The sequence below is a fragment of the Glossina fuscipes genome, unplaced genomic scaffold, assembly GCF_014805625.2.
Source record: "Glossina fuscipes isolate IAEA_lab_2018 unplaced genomic scaffold, Yale_Gfus_2 1, whole genome shotgun sequence".
In the NCBI taxonomy this organism is placed as follows: Eukaryota; Metazoa; Arthropoda; class Insecta; order Diptera; family Glossinidae; genus Glossina; species Glossina fuscipes.
In genome coordinates, this window is record NW_023998415.1 from 35551027 (window position 1) to 35565584 (window position 14558).

General features: G+C 34.4%; 2 protein-coding genes across 2 annotated transcripts in view; both read right to left on the reverse strand.

The window, feature by feature from the left end:
• Nucleotides 1-2136: 2136 nt before the first annotated feature.
• On the reverse strand, nt 2137-10453 carry LOC119645159 (OTU domain-containing protein 5-B). Its single transcript, XM_038045126.1, has 6 exons — nt 9972-10453; nt 9308-9907; nt 9100-9256; nt 8244-9033; nt 6270-6490; nt 2137-2365 (listed from the first exon to the last, which is right to left on the reverse strand). Exons 1-6 carry the CDS (start codon nt 10173-10175, stop codon nt 2262-2264), a joined length of 2076 nt encoding a protein of 691 aa, XP_037901054.1. The 5' UTR covers nt 10176-10453; the 3' UTR covers nt 2137-2261.
• A 1071-nt stretch (nt 10454-11524) lies between these two features.
• LOC119645075 (zinc finger protein 853) overlaps nt 11525-14558 on the reverse strand; it is a 4014-nt gene continuing 980 nt past the window's right edge. Inside the window, exons 2-4 of the mRNA XM_038044940.1 lie at nt 13249-14097; nt 12925-13073; nt 11525-12862 (exon numbers count right to left, since the gene is read on the reverse strand). Coding sequence (XP_037900868.1) covers nt 11894-12862; nt 12925-13073; nt 13249-13990 — 1860 coding nt within the window. The 5' untranslated portion in view covers nt 13991-14097 and the 3' untranslated portion in view covers nt 11525-11893. The remainder of the gene's footprint in view (nt 12863-12924; nt 13074-13248; nt 14098-14558) is intronic.

Sequence of the window (14558 nt, forward strand, 5' to 3'; positions counted from 1 at the left end):
AATTTTAATTTGTCATATCACAAAACGTACTGACTTTGCCAGGCCGTCGATATTTAACTTGTCTTTGTCAGTAGTGTAAAAAAGTGGAATTCTTTTGGTCGCCGGTGTCACGATACTTGTTAACTTACATAGATTGGCAAGATTTCTTTATAGAATTTTCCATCCAAGAATTTTAAATGTCAAAACGTTTAATATCTTACTTTTATACTTACATTTAACATATTGCTTGGGGAGAGACATTAGTTTTATTCGCGCAGTAATAATTTATTATTATAGGATGTAAAGATGTTGATCAAAAATTGGCCGGGATCGTGATTTTGTTTTGTGGAACAAAAGAATTGGCCGACTGGGAAGCTGAAAGAAAGTGACAGGTTACTGCGTTCGCACTAGTGTAAAAATAAAACTCTATACTGCTCGGCTGTTCATCGCCAATGCCATCCTTGTTTAGCTGCCAAAGTAGATTCGGCAAAGAGTATGGCTCTCTAATTTAAAGAATTCAATTAGTTATTTTCTTTTTGTTCATACTAAGCCAAAACAAGCTCGGCTAGAACTTTCAAGAAGAAGAAGAACAACGTATAGAAACATCGAACATTCCTGCAAAATTACATGTCGATATTTTTGCGACCAGAAAAGTGTCAACAATACATAACACGAACGGACAGACACAGCTTAATCGATTCAGAATTTCATAGGGTCTCTAAAGCTTCCTGTTAGCTCTTGCAAACATTCTGCCAAGCTGAGCATATGTCGTTCTTCGGTGGTAGGAATAGTAAAAACTTATCTCGTGGAACTTACCCCTTCCCTAAACTGGTCCGTAGAATCAGTTTAACTATGTGAAATGCTAATATATTGAGATTCTTGTGGTAGTAAGCCTTTTCAGAGGCAGGATCATTAGCTGATGCACTTATACGGGGAGCATTTTTTTCCAAGTTATCATAAGGAGCATTACGTATACCTTCAAAAATTTGATAATTGGATATTTAAGAATTCTCCATTCCTCAATACATTTGAGCCGCAAAAAGCCCCACTTGTAAAACATAACGAACAGACGAACGAGGTATGGCTGGAGTAATCTATCAATACGTGAGTATCTTATAGTATAACAATGATATTTTTTTCGTATTTGAGATCTGATTTGAAGGCAAGGCAATAATTACAGTTTCTTCCAAAATGTCCACTAGTGCGGAAATTGTGATAACTTGTCAGATATTATTTTATGAATACAGTTATATATTTTATGAAAGACAATATTATCATTAAATTAAATTGCAAGTTCCAGAAAGTCGTTGAAAGTTCGCTTCCCAGTGTGTGGATTTGAAATAGTGTACTTTTCTTGATGTTCAGTGCATATATTTTTCGCGTAATCGCCTTCTTTTGAAAACTTTTCGTCCAAACCATTTTCCGTACGATTTGAGTTTACTTTCAAATTTTTCGTTAATTATCAAAACCATCTTCTACTTGTATCAATGCGTTATTTAAACCTGGTAAATGCGATATAAATTCGTATCTTTTCCAAGATTACACAAAAGAGATTCACATTTGTCAAGGAGATGTTACATCATGTGGTGTAATATAGTAATCCGTGTTGGCACGATTATCTTATGTTAAAAGTAAAATATTTTTGGTTTCGACAGCTTCGCTCTTCTTAGTACGTTGGTCTGGCAGTTTGAACAACATATTCACTTTTATTTATTCTTAGCATCAATTTGAAATTAAAGAAAAAGTTCTATCCAAGAGAGAGATCGCTTCTCGGAATAGCGATATTTGAAATGCCAGAATAATTGTAGTTTGTTTTAAAAATAAATGCTTGAATACTTTCCCTTTTAGTTTTTAACAAAATCTGCAATTCAATCAATATATACACGTAAATACAAGTACTTTATTTACACTAATTTCAGATTAAATTTTCAAAATTGTTAAAAAAAATAAATAAAATTTAAAAAAAAAAAATAAAAAAAAAAAAAACATTAAAATTTATATATAGGTTATGTGCATTTATTCAGCTCAATAATAAAACTGAAAATCTCTCAATCTTTACAATATATTGCATTGATTCTATTATGAATATTTTCTCAATAAAAAAGGATCGAAAAAACATTTTTCTCTCCTTAATTTATAGTATATATGTATATATATATAATAATGCAATTAGTGTAAATTACATAAGTAATTTATAGTAAGTAGGTTAAGCATTTTTTTTTTTTTTGTTTCTTTTTTGTTTTTTTTTTTTTTTGTTTCTTTGAGAAAATTAAGAGAACAACTTATGGTCCATATAAATATTTTCGTTTCTGATCTTCAATATAATCTTGCGTAGACATTTGTATCGCTTGTTGTAGCATTTCAGATTCGGTTAATTGGCCAAAACCTACAGGAAAATAAAAACAAATAATGTCAGCAAATATTAAAAGGAAAAGAGGAACCATTTCTAGACAGACATTGACTAAAGTCTTTTTTATTTGTATTTATTATTTAGTATATGTTGTTATTTAAAATTTTTATGCACTCCAGCAATGTAAATTTCCCAGGTCACCTTTGAGGACTATCTCGATATGTTATAGCACAAGTCAAATTTCCCCTTAATTGTGTTTACTTTTACGACGATCAACCAGTGAAAATTTTTCCAAGCATTTTTTTTTTGTTTATTGCATAATACGTACTTTGAACCTTCTAGGATACGTGAGAAAAAATTGATTATCGGCAAAACATTTTCTCTGGGAAAATACTGACCAATCTCCCAGACGCTACGACAAGAATATTTGCGTCAAATCAAGTGTCTTGCCTTTCAGTTTCCATATCTTCTAATACATTGACACTGGTTATCTTTGGCAACTGTTTATGCTCATTTAAAAACATCCAAAAGAAAAAAAAAATATATATATATATATAAAGCCGAGAATGATTCTGAAGCTATCATTGCTTCTACTAAGAAACTTAAAATTAAACTTAAAGGAACTTTGTTTTTGGAATCTGTCATGGATTCGTTTATAGAATTATATATTTTCCTATCACTTTCTTCATTATTTCGCAACATACGAAGTATAAAACGTGCGATTCTGTCTTTGAGAGATGCATCAAGAGACGCAATTTCGCGCGAAAAATTATCGCGCAAAGGGAACAAAAAGGAGTTTATAAAATATCTATACATATGTTATGACATGTCTATACATATTCTAAGCTATTAAAAATGCTTATTCCAAAATCCTATTTTTCAATACGGCACGCATCATAACTCAATTATCATTTCTTTTCATCGCAACTTTTCATAGTTTCTTGAAAACTACATTCCCTAGAGAAATGCCTAAGGTTTTTTTCGATAAGTTAATTTAATATTTTTTGTGAGCAAAAGAGGGCCGTTTTTGATTAAAAATCGCATTTGTTCACTCACTCGCTATTTATATAAAAATCAATATTTTTAAAAATCCCTACGTATTTCTCTAGATATAGGAATGCGGATTAAATGATGATTTTTTTTTTTTAATTTCGATTTGGATCAGTTATACTGCGTTAAGCGCAAAAAGTCGCCAGAGAGTAGCTGCGGTGTTGCCATTATCTAATATTTTAACAATAAATTTTTTTTTTTACTCTAACACGTCACGGCACGCTTAATAACCTTTTCAAATATTATTATACTACTATAATTGCTTCTATCCTAAAAATATTGTCAAAGAATCTATCTCTTTTAGGTCGTCACAGTCATTTATCCCCCTTTTTAAACCAAGCGCACTTAATTCAGCTTATTATATGACGAGAGAGAATTCCAAAGCTAAGTAGAGAGGAGCGATTAATGAAAATGGATTAACTTTTGGAGACTTTGGCTGAGTATTTCTTCTCTATATTGATCTTCAACTTCAGATTCGAATTAATTTTCAAATAAATCAATTTTATCTTCGTTAAAAGCTAGGAACCACACAATTATAAAATTTTTCTTTGTCTAAACACAATTTACGAACTGTTAAGGTGCCTTAATGGCCATTGAATACAAGTTCAAAACTAATATATCCCCTCTTTTCGCTCATTGAAATGCAAAAAAGTTATACTAAAAGATCGTATAAGCAGTTAAGTTAAGTTCATTGTATGAATTTGAAGGCAATTTGGTTACATACACTTCTCCAGCTATCATTACCTACTTAAAACTTTACCGTTTCCTTTTTTCAGTTCACTTGTTGTGAATTGTTTATGCAATTTTATCGATTCCCAAAACTAATCCGCATCAATTACTTAGGCATTCGACGTAACCTGTTAAAGTCGGACAAATAAAAAAGCTATATGAATAGTACGTGTTTAGTTGTGGAATATTTCGAGCTCATTTACAATACGACAAAAACGCTTAACGTTGGCAGAAGCAAAATTATGGTATCGAAATCTGACGGGTGTCCTTTGTTACTGACCTATGTGCAATTAAAAAGGCGGGTGTGTGTTCATTCGTCTCGTTGATTGTAGCCGATCATTTCCCGAGGACGTTGTTGAAGCGTTCAATTAAACCTCTCGACCATTGCTTCAGACTAAGGATGCAATGGAGTCGTTCAGCTTTCACGAATACCAAACATTTGGCAAACCTCGTGGAACATTAACATGAACGCAACTCGATGAGGGCCCCGAAACTGCTTTATCTCTTGGTTTGCTATGGGATAGACTCCCGACCATTTACTGAAGTAATCAACGACTGCCTGTACATACTTTTTTCTCGCATTGCGAGCTGGGATTTCGGACTCTTTCGAAAGGTGCGCCCGCGTTATACTATTGGATGCGTCCACGCAGCTTGTTTTTCGGACCTTTGGATTTGCTACGCTGCTCGCAGCTATGGACTCTTGGATGCCTGCTCAATAGAAATTTTACTTAATCTTTTCCGCCACTTTTGAGACGCCAAGGTTGCCTCCGCTTGGTCCATTGTGCTATTCTCTTATCCTTTCCGCAGTTCTCGCTCGTAAGATCACTGGTAAACTCTCAGTACACGAAGCATTATCATTATACCATATACACCATAAATATCCTTCCTCGACGGTGAGGCTTTGCCACTGAGCCCAATATACTTTCATAATAGGACTTTTATCGCAATTTGTTCCTATGTTCCTATGTGGGACTCTTCCCATTTTTGCTCTCCGTCTTCCTTTGAAAAGTTCCTGTTGAACTCCACAATAGTCCGGCAGACGGTGACATTTTCCTTGTTCGCGCTTCTTCCGTAGTGTTTGCACTGCGAATCATGGGCGGCTAGATATGCCATCCGCATTACCATAAGGTTTCTTATTCCTACGGCATATCGAGAAACAGTAAGTTTGGTCGATTTTCACTGTTTCGTCCTCAATTTTTGATATTTCTTCTTCAATTTTCGCCGTTGTCTCATAAATTTGGAATGCTATTCCGTACTCTTGTCCATCAATTTTGGCCGCCACTTGCTGTTCTCCTACTGCATTATTTGCATAATAGCGGCAAGCGATATATTTAAATCATCGTCACTTTTTGCTTCGCCACGTACCCTCTGCCATTACGTCACAACTACATTTGAACTTATATAAGAAAACTTCATTTCCCTCTTGTTTTAGCTGCTCACATAATCTTTGTTACCACTTGAGCGTATATTCCTTTCTCTCAGCTCCTTTTTAAGCTGTTCTACTCTCCTAATTTCATAATGATTTCGCTTTGCCACTAATAATTCCACTTCCGACACCAGTGTAACCAATAAACCGTCTTTTGTGATTTTATGTTATTTATTCAACTCCTTTCGAAATTAAGTTCGTACCACTGAATTGTCATTTTTAGGATAGTATGGGTTTTATTACAATTCTTAGGAGATGTATTTACAAATTATTTTCACGAATTTAAACTTAAAATGATTCTGTTTTCGTCCGCTTTTACATTTCGACTCACCGCTTCTGACTCAATTCAATGTGCCTTCTGCAAATACTCTGCTTACATACCCTATTACAAGACAGTTACTATTACCTAAATTTATCACGACATTTTTGTGTTAATCTCTTTTTCCGCAAAATTTCTGCTATTGTTGTTAATGTTTTCATTAGTCGCCAGCTGCATGGAGCAAGCAAAGCGTCATGATTGTAATGTTGGTTTTTCGTATCTTTCGAATTTTTTTTTTCTTGGAAAATCGACTGACTAATTTTTTTATGAAAACTCAAATCATACAATGTGTGAATTTCGCAACATTATTTATTTCTTCTAAATAGTTGTTTCGTTAAGATTTCAAAAATTGGTATACTCATAGTTCATGGCTTAAATTAATGATTTTTCAGGGAGAAATTCAATTTCTAACTCACCATAAGAGGCTTCCAAAAGCTCCTGGTAAAAACTAGAAAAAGGTTTATCAGCTGTTGTTGCTGCGTTGGCAGTGCAACTGAGGCGTTGTTTTTCGGATGTATTGGATTGTTTTGAGGTGCATGGCTGTTGCTGTTCAAAGTCCGGTGTTAAGGAACGTATGGCGTTTCTTAAAACATCAATTTTAGGGCTCTTAGACGACGAGTTCACCTCGTCTTCGCTGCTAACGGGAGATAAGAATGTTTTTATGGTTTAATAAAAATAATTCTTTTTAATATCAAAACTGTTTAGCAATTAAATTGCCTAATTTCAAAATACGTAACTCGGTAAACCTAAAAGAATTTAATTAACGGTAGTCCAATAAAACCTACATACGATACGAAAAATTAAGATTCCTCTTCTTAAAAACTGCATTTATGGGTTGAGCATCAAAAAACATATTTCTAAGGCACAAAAACTTATATTAAATAACTTTTTTAAATTTTTGTTTTGACTTGAAATAAAATTATAAAAAAAATGTACCAAAAAAAGAGAAAATCTTTAATCAACAGTATTTAATTTTTTTAGTTGTTTTCGTACATTTAAATATTTAATTTATTAATTCAACTAAATTTATTTTGCTTAAAATATCACAAAATATAAAGAAGCCCAAAGCATTTTTTCAAGGGATTGGCAGTGCAATTATAAACTTAAGAAGAAATGAGAAAGAACCGTAACAAATACCTAAAAATAAAATACGCATCCATCAGGCCAATTAAACAAGCTTACAGAACTCGAACTGAAAATCGAAATATTATCAGAATTGCAACAAATGAGCACAAAACTAGCGCTGTCGACATTGGAAAAGAACTAGAAAAATATAAACCAATTAGTACTCATCACGGAACCGTTCATAATGTTTTAGAAGCCAAGGATTTTCGTAGCTGCATTCCAAAAAAAAAAATTAATAAATAAATAAATAAATAAAAAAAAAAACTTATTAAGCAAAGTTAATATGATGATAAACTCTTAAAAAAAAAGATACATATATTTTTGGAAAACCGTAAGTTGTGATGACGAATCTAAGTCTAATATATTTGAATACGTTGGTAAACACAAAGTAAGGCGGAAACCTAATGCAGCGAAGGCAACGCAAATTTCATTACTAGTTGTAAAGCACGGTGATTGGTTTATCGTAATTTGGGTACGCATGTCTATGAAAGGCTATGAAAATCATTAAATCTTAAAATATTTCGAACGGTTTCGGGATAAATACTAATGGGTTTATATTTTCTTAGGGCTTTTGCAATATGAACAGCACTAGTTTCGTTATAACTCCGATAATATTTCGATCTTCATGTCCTGCAAGGTTGTTTAGTTGATTTATTGTAGTTGTGTTATCGTAATTTTTTATAATAGTTTGGACAACGGCACGGTTAACTCCCATCGTTTTTCTAATTTTTCCTTATGGTTTCTTCTCACGTCTTCTTAATTTTGCAATCACATTTCTAACTTCTTGAGCAATTTCGCGTTGGGTTTTTGTATATTTTGTGATATTTTAAGGAAACTAAATTCAGTTTAACTGATAAATTAATTAATTAAATGTACGAAAGCACATACATACACTAAGTACCGTTAACTAAGAATATTAATTTTTTTTTGATGGAATTAAAGCATATTTTTTACTTTAAATCAAAACGAAATCTTTTTTAATATAAGTTTTGGTGTCTTAGAAATATATTTTTTGATCTTCAGTCCATAAATGCAGTTTTTGATAAGATGGACCTTTAATTTTTCGCATTGAATGAAGAGTTTATGGGGCTACTATATGTTAAGTTTCAACTTATTCACTGACCGTAAGTCGATTATACTTATTATTTTTAAAAAAGTACAACAATTTAAATTAATTTAGTGAAGGAAATTATTTCATTTACCGGATTTGAAATTTGAAAAATGGCATTGTTGTAAAGTCAATTAAATGTTAAAAGTTCATTTACCTCTTGTTTGTTAATTCACGCCGTCGCTTTTTCGTACTTCTTAAATTTGTAGCAGTGTTAGTAGTAATGTTACGCGTTTTGTTTTTTTTACCTCGTAAACTATTTGAGGGTGAAACGCTGCCTCCAGTAAGGGAACTAGTACTACTCATGTCTGTATCATCACTTTCGAAGCCACCGTTTACATCCTCTTTCTTCAAATGGCCTAAATTATTTAAGTATTTAGGCGAAAGAGTGACAAATGTATTCAACGAATTTGCTGATAAATTAGTACAAGAGCCTGAGCCAGAGGAACTAGCAGGGGTAATAGACGCACCGGTGGTAATAGTACTGCATTCTTTATTATCTGTTTCATCTACTACATAAGAAGAATTATGTGCAGCATATTTCGAGGGTGACGCGTTAGTATCGGAGGCAGCTTCTCCCGAGGTAACGGTCGCCGATGTAGAAGGTGTGGTAGCACTGGCATTTCGTGATTTTTGTAAGTTTTCACGACACCACTGTAAATAGGATTCGCGAGCAATTTGTTCTTCAATTGCTTCATTAGTAGCCTCCCAGTCTGTGGTTTTAAGTTTATCCTCAAACATTGTCTGCTCTATTTCAAGTTGCTCACTAAGCCGTAATGCATCTTTAGTTTGAAGCTCAGGTTTATAACCAGCTAAGCCCAAGCCGACGCCAACTGTCGCATTATATGGATCAATGATGGCATTGTAATGAGAACATCTTTGATAAGATAAGCGCAAAGGAGCATAACCGTTATTTAATTGTTCCGAATTGAATATATTTATTGGAGCTAAAGTAGGAAAAAAAAAAAATAAATTGCAAACCATTAAAAATGAATATTTTATAATTGACTTACTTGGCTTATAAGAGTAAACTTCAACTGGACGACTATAAATTTCGGATATGGCTTGTATCTCAATATGATTGCCATGAGAATCTTGACGTCGTTTACGTTTAATATAATTATTAATGTCTTCGGTAACAAACTGACTAAAGTATTCACGATTTTTATACTGAAATAATGCATATGAGAAAATGTCTTCTTGCTTTTTTATATAGCTTACAATATAATCCATAGTATGCTGCCGGATGACATCGTGCATTTCTTCATCACCGTATATTTGCAGAGAAATCGATCTAAAAAGACAAGCACCATCTTCTTCCACAGGCTTAAGTATATAACCACGATCCGCCATACATTTAGCGAATTGCTCATCACGTTTCTGCCATTCATCAGGTGTGATAAGACCTTCTTTTGGCTGTAAATGCTCATCGCCGGAATTATAGCCCGAATAGGTATCCTCCGTGGCCTTTAATAAATTAGTAGCCGCCTGGGTTACAGCAGATGATTGACTTTGTGGACTTTGCGAGCCTAACATAAGATGTTCCGGCGATTTATTGCCAGTTGTTGACACATGGTTTACGGGACTATTGCATCCAGTTACCGCTCCTGGAACAGCAGAACTATTGCCTGCGCTAAGAGGGCTATTAGATTTTGTTACCCCACCTACGGATACAACATTCGAAAGTTTATCTACGTGATTGCGTTCGCGCTTATGATGATGATCGTTATGGTGATCACGGCGTTTTGAGCGTGGTGTCTTGTGGGGACTGCGACGATGACGTGTTAATTCGTCATACACATCTCCGCGTCGTTGAGGGCTCTAAAATCACTTCAAACGAATACAGCAAAATCTGTCTAAAATACTTGCATTTATTCTAACATACTTGCCCATGGTTATCAATTACCACATTACGATGACTGTGACTGACATTTGTGCGTGACTGTTGACCGTGCCCAATAGTTGGTCCAGTCTCGTTCCCTACAACGGAATTCTGGTGCGATTCTTTTTTCTCGCCCTCTGTCGTCGCGCTGCCACTACCTACTCCACCACGTTTCGGTGAAGGTGCTATCACTGGTTTAATGGTCATTGCTTGTCGGACCTAAACACTAACACAAATGACGCAAATAGGAAAAAAATGTCTGTTGTAATATTAACGTTGTTGCTGCTACTGCTGCTTCTTCCACTATTTCTACTGATTTTTCTTTTCTCTGTATAATTGTCTTTGTCTCTTTTTTTTTTCTTTTTTTTTTTTTATTATTTTTAACGTGATAAATCATAAATTTTCCCTAACGGATACGAAGTGGGCAGATATGAAAAAATTTTCTATGTATTCCTGATGATTTATAAAATAAAACTAATTGAAAAAGTTGAATTTTTATTGTATTTAATTGCTTGAATTAATTGTATTGAAATTTCACTCTTTCTTCTAAATTGTTATTTTTCCTTTGGATTGTTTTGTTGGCCGTATGGCAGGATTGCCAAGACACTAAAACTAATGATTTCTAAGAATTTAGGAATTCGATTATGTTTACAAAAAAATTTTATATATGCAACGAAGCGAGAATATTCCAGATTCCTTAACTGCTGCTGCAAAAAAACCATATACACACGACATATATTAATTTTAAGTATACGTGGGCTTCATCAACTCATATTAATGTTGTTTCTAAGGGTTAACCTGTCCCTTCGCGGACGTATGAATATTATCCTATCGGATACTTAATTTTGCATATACAACGCGTTTTTCATGTTCAAAACGGATTTTTCTTTTTTATATTTGCTCGAAACATGAGAGCAGTTAAGGACTTCCCTTGTGCTTTGGACGACGAATATGTTGTTTGTTAAAAAATATAGCGTTTACAAAAATTGTATGAAGAGGTATTTGTTTTCTTTCATAGGATCAATATATGAATTATATAGTATTTCCGAGTGTATTTAGCGATTTCTGCCTGTTCGCTTGTTTATTTGCTTTAAATGTGAAACTCAATTAGAATTGAGAATTAGAGGATAATATAATACTTGCTTTCAAACATGATCACATATTTGTATTTAAAAATACGATTTTATTTATTAATTATTATTGTTAATTTTTATTTTTTGGTTTATAAAAAATCTATTATTTACGAAACTATTTACAAGTTTTATTCGTCAAATATTCATTCTCATTTAGTATTTCTTCCTCCTCTTTCATAAAATTAGATTATGAAAATATATTTGGGTTTCTATTTTTTAATATATCCATTATAATTTCCTAATTTTATCAGATTTCATACACATGTTTTATAGATACACATAAATAAAAAAATGAAAATTATGTATTTATACAGTATATATATATACATTGATCAACAAATGCAACGCTGTGATCTAATCGAAAACAAATTTGTTTTCAGTTATTAACAAAATTACGTTATAGTGAAATAAAGATAAATATTTCGGTAAAATATAAAAAGAGAAATCTATTATGATGCAAATAAAAAGAGTGCTAAACAAATTATTACTACATTTTTGATTAAATGTTGTTTATGTAAGCGTTTTCACAAAATTTCAAAAATCAGTTATTTGCTTGTCTTGTAAAAACTAGTCAATTGCTTGCTGTTCAGAGATTATTTTTGTAGTGTTGTTTAAAATGAAAGGTTTATCCATCAAACAAATTCAGAATTTTTTCTTTTTGTTTTTTTTTTGCTGTTTTTTTTTTTTGTTGTTTTTTTTAAATTAAATTAAATACTTCTTTAACACTTAGTAAGTTATAGTGATGATGATGAGCTAAGTGATTTTGCAAAAGTCTTGGGTACCAGGAGGGGGCTAATTAAGCATTTGCGTGTGCTGAGGTTGCGGCTGTTGGGCAGTTTGCTGTTGTTGTTGTGTCACCACGACGTGATGATGTTGCTGTTGTTGAGGTAATTGTTGTTGAGTATGCATCTGAAGTTGTTGTTGCTGCTGGGTTTCAGTAGTTTGTTGTACTCCAGCTTGTTGCAAATTCGCTTGCACTGCTGCAATGACACCCGTATCAGGTACCAATAAACGTTCACCTCCTCCACCCCCACCCCCGCCACCACCGCTTGTACTAGGGCCTGCTTCGTCATCCTTTTGTAAGCATAGTTCAGCCTTAACTCTTCTTGCTATATGGGAACGTGTATGCTTACGCAAATGATCTTTACGATAGAACCTTTTACCGCAATCTTGACAAATATGTTTCTTTTCCCCAGAATGTATCACAAAATGTAAGCTGAGTTGTTCTTTGCGTTTAAAAGCTTTCATACATACTGTACATATGAAAGGTCTTTCAGGATTGTGTGACTGTTTATGCCTGGTTAGGTGATCTTTGCGTTTCAGAACCGCTTGGCAGATATCACATATAAAACGTCTTTCAGAATTATGGCCTATTAGGTGGATTTCTAATAATTCCAGTTCCGGATAAGCTACTTGGCATTCAGGACACATGTATAGGCAACTGCCATCTAAGGCGGTGGTTAAACGTATTTCGCCTGGTTTAGGCTTAGGCTTGTGTTGTTTGACGCGTCTTTTGCGCTTTTTACGCTTTGTCGTACTTTCAGCGGTCGTAGTGGTTGTAGCAGTTGCTGGTTGTATACTGGCTAAAGCACTCGTAGAAGCACCCGGCTGTAATTGCGCAGCAGCAGTGGTTTGTTGAAGACCACTGCTCGTTTGTTGTTCCTGTAATTGATTAGTTATTTGTTGCAGTTGTTGTTGAGGTATTGTAATGGTTGTGGTTGTTCCTATTGTATTAATGCCAAGCTGTGGTCCCGTTTGTACCTGGGAATCATTTTAATTTACGAAATTTGTTCTCCTTTTCTTTCTACTTTGCATTTACTTACTACGTTAGGAGTTTCTTTTTTAATGTTTTCTGCGGAATATTTAAGAAAATGATGCAATGAAAGCGGCAAAGTATTTGCTGGAAGATGTGATAAATAATCAGCCACAGTAGTACCCGGTGTCAAAGATTGCCATGAAGTATTTTGTAGCACTAAAGATATAAGTGTGAATTGATTATAATTTTATTTCTACGTCTATTAAAAATAAGTCTCACCCTGTGTGACAAATAATCTAAAACGAATTTTTGGGCTCAATAAAATAAAAAACAAGGGATTTTTTATGTGATTAAGGTGTGTGTGTGCCCGCCCACTGTGCGTGTAACTCACCACGTTTTGAATCCACACCTTGTTGTTGCAGTATGGCATTGCAAAGATCCTGAGTTAGCTCCTGAGGTGCTAGCTGCGTCTGCATTTGCTGAGCAGATGTACTAGGCTGGAGTTGGGCTTGTTGTAAACCTAAAACTGAGGCAGCTGCGGCTGCTGAGGTGGAGGCTGTTATACTATTTTGAGGGTAAGCTATGGCTGCTTGTACCAAGCGTTTATCTTCCGTTTGCTGGTTGTACGAAGGCAGAGCAGCGTATTGCGCTTGTTGTTGCTGCTGAGGCGTTTGCTGGTTAGTCGTTTGGTCGGCCGTTTGTAAAGCAACCATATGACCATTGTACTTATCACCTTGAGGATCGTCGTTGTTTGAACGAAATTTGGCAGGAATTGTAGTAACAGTCGTGGCTGCGGCCACCGGCAGGTTAGGCTGATTGAAATGGGCCATACTAATAGTGGTGGCACCAGCTTGCTGCAACTGTTGCTGCTGATATCTGTTGCTAGGACCAGCTCCATCTTGCTGCTGCTGTTGTTGTTGCTGCTGCTGCTGCTGCTGCTGTTGTTGTTGTTGTTGCTGTTGTTGTTGTTGCTGCTGCTGCTGCTGCTGCTGTTGCTGTGTATTAGTGGATGTAGCCGTCGCTACGGCGGTCGCTGATGTTACAGTGGATACCAACTGCGCTGTACTTGTTGTAAACTGTGCTATACCTGGTATTGAGCCAGGAAATGGATTTCCAAATGGTGTAAAATTCATTTTTCTCTGCGATTGCTACTCTGATAGTTACAATACTGACGTGATAATTGTGTGCTTGAACCTGAACAGTTTTTATTTTTGATCACCAAATATCTGAATAAGCATAACTGAAAATGTAATTAAAGGGCAATTAATTATTGTGATGAACTAATTAATAATTTATTACGGTTAAAAGCCGGAATTTAAATTACTCGTAGCTAGAGAGAACCCTACGTTGCGGATTTATTGATGATAAAACGTAAACAGAGAGCCTCAACAGTGTAAATATGAAAAGGACAATAAAACCCATTGAAGTTAAATTGCTATGCAATCAAACAAATTAAAAGTGAAATTCCGTTATCAAGAGAACTTACTACACGTTTGTTTACTACCATAATTTATACCATACATATATGTAACACATATAAGTAATGTACACAAATTTCGTGCACGTATACTCATACCATTGCGAGAGAGTCTAAGAGAGTTGCAGAAAGAGTGAAATATAAAAAAAAAGAGAGCAATCTGGCAGAGAAAGAGAAAGAGAGAGAGAGAGAGAGAGAGAGAGAGAGAGAGAGAGAGAGAGAGA